The following is a 4,773-nucleotide window of genomic DNA, read 5'->3' on the forward strand; positions in this document are numbered from 1 at the left end:
GACTAAAGTTAAATTGACTCATGATTGCTACTAAACTGTGTGGCCCACTTAAAAGGCTCTTGCAGGGATGCAAAGAAACTGTTCTCCAATCTAAAGTTGGAAGTCCAAATGCATTAGCTGGCGTATTAGCATTTGGAAAACTGAAGTTGTAACTTGAACTGAACAAAAGCTGCTATAAAATTAGTCCAGAACTGTTACACGTGGCTGTGAGCCAGCAGACTGAAAATGTCTGCCCCGTTTAACCAGAAATGGAATTTAAACTTATTAGCCCGTTTGCCTAGTTGAATGGGGTGGGGGCAAATACGTAATATCCTTTTTGCAGGCTCTTGATCCTTTGTCTTTCCCCTCACCTCCAATCATGGCCTGTTACGTGCTGGCTCAAAGAGGATCCTCCTCTGCTCTGTTACTGTAGCCCAAGGGTGGACCGGTGTCCTGCAGGTTTTAGATGTCCTTGATCCAACACAGCTGACTTAAATGACCCCCTCAACGTGAGGCCTGGTAATGAACTGAACATTTGATTCAGGTGTGTTGACCCAGGGTGAGATCTGAAACCTGCAGGACACCTGCCCTGGAGGTGCTTGCAAAGAGCACTATTGTTGTGAGGTAGTGTTACATACATACGTTTAATCTGTAATAAAGTTGTATTTCTTGGTTTGGGGTTGTAATAAAATCTATTTATTTTGAGTTTCGCGGAACGATCTGTGAAGGCGGAACAAATATTCGGCACTTGGGTTTCTCGCGGGAACAATATCGTCGGTGCACACAGGAACTATTGCGTTGTTTCTATTTTCTGGGCAAGTTTGGCTGTAGCGGTGTTTCTGATCCCGTCCTGGTAGTAAAATACACCCACGCGTGTGAACATGCCGAAGGTGGTTTCCAGGAGCGTCGTGTGCTCGGACACCAGAGACCGGGAGGAGTACGACGACGGAGAGAAGCCCCTCCACGTCTACTACTGCCTGTGCGGCCAGATGGTTCTGGTCCTGGACTGCCAGCTGGAGAAGCTGCCCATGAGACCCCGGGACAAAGCCCGGGTGATCGACGCCGCCAAACACGCTCACAAGTTCTGCAACGTGGAGGAGGACGAAAACACGTACATCAAGAGAGCCGAGGGTATCGAGAGGCAGTACCGCAAGAAGTGCGGCAAATGCGGCCTGCTGCTCTTCTACCAGCACCAGGAGAAGAACAACCCGGCCACCTTCATCGTGGACGGGGCCGTGGTCAAGTTCGGGCAGGGCTTCGGCAACACCAGCGTCTACAGCCAGAAGCAGCCCGAGGCTCCCAAGAAAGTCCGAGTGATGATGACCAAGCGGACCAAAGACATGGGCAAGTTCAGCTCCGTCACCGTCTCCACCATCGACGAGGAGGAGGAGGAGATCGAGGCCAGGGAGGTGGCGGACTCCTATGCCCAGAATGCCAAAGTGATCGAGAAGCAGCTGGAGAGGAAGGGCATGAGCAAGAGGAGGCTGCAGGAGCTGGCTGAGCTGGAGGCCAAGAAGGCCAAGATGAAGGGCACTCTCATTGATAATCAGTTCAAATAGTTGGAGTCTGAGGAGACTCTGCCTGGGACTCGGTGTACAGGACTGATGAGTGTAGCGGTCGTATCATAAGAATGTGATCTGGCCTTTAAATTAGTTTGTCATAATGTTTTGTACATACAGGAAAAGACAAAATAAACATTTTTTGTTGTTGGTATTTTTTAAAAAGTGTTTTGTTGTTGTCGTTATCACCAGCAGAGTGCTTTAAACCTCACAGAAGGCTTCGGCTGTTTGAAAGAGTCAGCCCACACGAGGGGGAAAACTTTATTAGCAACAGCTCAATGAACGGAAGCCTGTAGGTAAAGTTGTCACCATCAGTTTTGAGTTGTGTATAATTCAAACCAAATATTTAATTAAAAAATGTAATTTTAAAGCTACAAACACATCAGAACAAACATCGTTAGTTTTTTTTATTGTATTATTTTCTTTCGCTCATTTTTATTTGAGCCAGTGAAACTTTTCAGGTTGGACCTGGCAGCAGGTTAGTAACATGATTAGGCACAAAAAGAGGTCATTCCAGAGAGACTGAAGATAGAGAAGAGGGTTCACTACTCTCAGACTTGTGTGTTCAGAATGGGTGAAACATTTAGGAACAACATTGCCAAGAATCTGGGAAAATCTTTGTAGTCAGTCTAGGTCAAATATGATGATTATCCAACTTGTTATCAGTGCATAGTTCAAAAGAAAGCATCTGTAAAGCTGTGGGAGTGTCCAACTCCAGGCCTCGAGGGCCGGTGTCCAGCAGCTTTCATATGTGTCCTTGATCCAACACAGCTGATTCAAATGGTTAAATGGCCTCCTCAGCATGTCTTGAAGTTCTCCAGAGGCCTGGTAATGAACTAATCATGTGATTCGGGTGTGTTGACCCAGGGTGAGATCTAAAACCTGCAGGACACCGGCCCTCGAGGCCTGGAGTTCCCCACCCCTGGATTAGAGCATTCTTCCAAACTCTTCAGGAGAGTTCCTTAAATATCTGATCCCACAGAGGAAATGATTGTGTTGCAGCAGTAGGATAAAAAAATAAATAACAGAGTTAAATTAAAGTTCCACAGGCACATGGGGAAGGCCATAAGCTGACAGATCTTTATTTATAAAACAGGATAAAAAGAAAATAAATACAAGGTTAAGATAAAGAAAAGTAAGACTGACACTGGGCAATAAAGACGTGCAGACTGCATTCAAAAATACAGAAATATAAATATGGAGCAGGTCTGTGGACCTGTCACAGAAAGGCTCTGCTGTCTGTGTGGTGTGGAGCGTGTAAAGCAGGGGTGGGGAACTCCAGGCCTCCAGTGCCGGTGTCCTGCAGGTTTTAGATCGCACCCTGGGTCAACACACCTGAATCAAATGATTAGTTCATTACCAGGCCTCTGGAGAACTTCAAGAAATGCTGAGGAGTCATTTAGCCCTTTAAATCAGCTGTGATGGATCATGGACACATCTAAAACCTCCAGGACACCGGCACTCGAGGCCTGGGGTTGCCTACCCCGGTGTAAAGTTTGGTGACTTCTGTCTCTTACTGACTGACACGCCTCCAGATTCTGACCAATGATGGTTCGTGTCTTATGAAGCAGCTTGTTAATACACCATGGCTCCACGATTCAGGTGGTAAACTGACAACAAACGAGGCCTTGAACTGTTGAGGAGCCCAAATGCTAAAAAAAGATCCTGTGATTAATGAGAAGATAGAATAACTGGGGCAGTGTCCGACCAGCACACCAGACTCAATGTAGGCCACAAAATACAAGACAAATTAGGAGAACAATGAGTCGCCTGGACTGGATCTCAACGTCACTGACAGAAGAGCCAAAGTATTTGTGGCTTTGGATGCTGATGGTAATGAAAACAAACAGCTTCAAAATAAATTGGAGACACAACTAAAACCAATAACTTGGCTACATTTGCACTTTTCTTCTGTGGTACAAACTGTTGTTACTGAGATCCAACACAGTATGCTTATCATTTTTATGCTTACTGTGATCTTTGTCACTGATCAATGTGAACTGGGTCTTTTTTCATTTGTCCTCACTGGTTGTTTTTCTCTCTCACATGTGAGTTTTTCCAGTCACGAGGTTAACTGATGATCCCTGGGACCAGCGGAAGACTCGGCATAGCTTCCAGATTTCTGTACTTTTGTATTCAAGAGTAATGCAATCCCTGTGCCTCACTTTCTGTGTCTGCTTTTTGTTGTATAATAGGATCATACATATTGTATTATATAACAAAGTAGCTCAAGGCGACTGTGCGCCACATGACCAGATTTCTCCTGATGAAGCCACAGACTGCAGCTTGGAAGCAGGTGTGGATCACCCATCTGATCTTTGTGATTTAACCTGAAGCCAGTGGTTTTGTCCCAAGGCAGCAGCAAAATTGAGATAAATAAAAATCAAATGATGTCAATAGAGTTTAAATGTATGCCTGTTCCCCACAGACAACAGCTGAATCTTGAGACTATGTAAGACAGGGATAACAATTTAATTTTACACAATGGGTCACATGTAGCCTTTAAGTGAGCTGGACCAGTGACACTTTGCTTTCTGTCACTGTACAAACGTTTAACTGCACATCGAATTCATGAGATATCTTAACTGAGGTTTCAACTGCGTGTCTTGTTATTTTTTATTTGATAAAGGACTGCTGCTGCAGCAAATGACTGAAACTTGTCAACATGACTCTATGAGCAAAAGTCTACCTGCCTCTATGCCCACATAGAGGTAGTTCAACTCCATATGAATAGACTGGTTCTTATATAGCACCTTTCTAACTGAGTACTCATAGCACTTTACACATATTGCCTCATTCACCCATTCATACACTGTTCATGTACTCTTTTTCTATGCTTCTCCTACACAAATTCTATCACATTCATGCAAGCAGCTTGGGGTTAGTATCTTGCCCAAGGATATTTTTCACACAGGCTAAAGCAACCTTCCAAATTAGTAGGTGACCTGCTCTACCTCCTGAGCCACAGCCACCCCAAGTAAGCATTACAGTAACAAAACAAGCATTTTAATACTGAAACTTTTGACAAAGAATACTTCTAAAAGCGAGAACAGCTTTTCATACTGTACACGTTTCTGCCTATATTTAGAAGAGTTATCCTACTACTTAGTGTTATAATAACAATAATAATAATAATAATGATGATGATGATAATAAATTATGACAGTAGGTGACGATATGCTTCGTTAATATTTGAAACTAGAGAAGAAGAAGAACTTCCGGGAGGGATGCGGGA

At 44.1% G+C, this 4,773-nt stretch overlaps 1 protein-coding gene across 1 annotated transcript; it reads left to right on the top strand.

Moving 5' to 3' along the window:
• The first annotated feature begins 731 nt into the window (after positions 1–731).
• steep1 (STING1 ER exit protein 1) lies at positions 732–1,920 on the top strand. Its single transcript, XM_085411552.1, has one exon. The coding sequence runs from the start codon at positions 861–863 to the stop codon at positions 1,536–1,538; it is 678 nt and encodes a 225-aa protein (XP_085267678.1). The 5' UTR covers positions 732–860; the 3' UTR covers positions 1,539–1,920.
• The last annotated feature ends 2,853 nt before the right edge of the window (positions 1,921–4,773 follow it).

This window comes from Rhamphochromis longiceps, linkage group LG7 (genome assembly GCF_057381845.1).
Source record: "Rhamphochromis longiceps isolate RC_006_pf linkage group LG7, R_longiceps_female_GT1.1, whole genome shotgun sequence".
Lineage (NCBI taxonomy): Eukaryota > Metazoa > Chordata > Actinopteri > Cichliformes > Cichlidae > Rhamphochromis > Rhamphochromis longiceps.

Excerpts from the sequence above, each read along its gene's own strand:
- steep1 (XM_085411552.1), top strand. The coding sequence starts at position 861 with ATGCCGAAGGTGGTTTCCAGGAGCGTCGTGTGCTCGGACACCAGAGAC.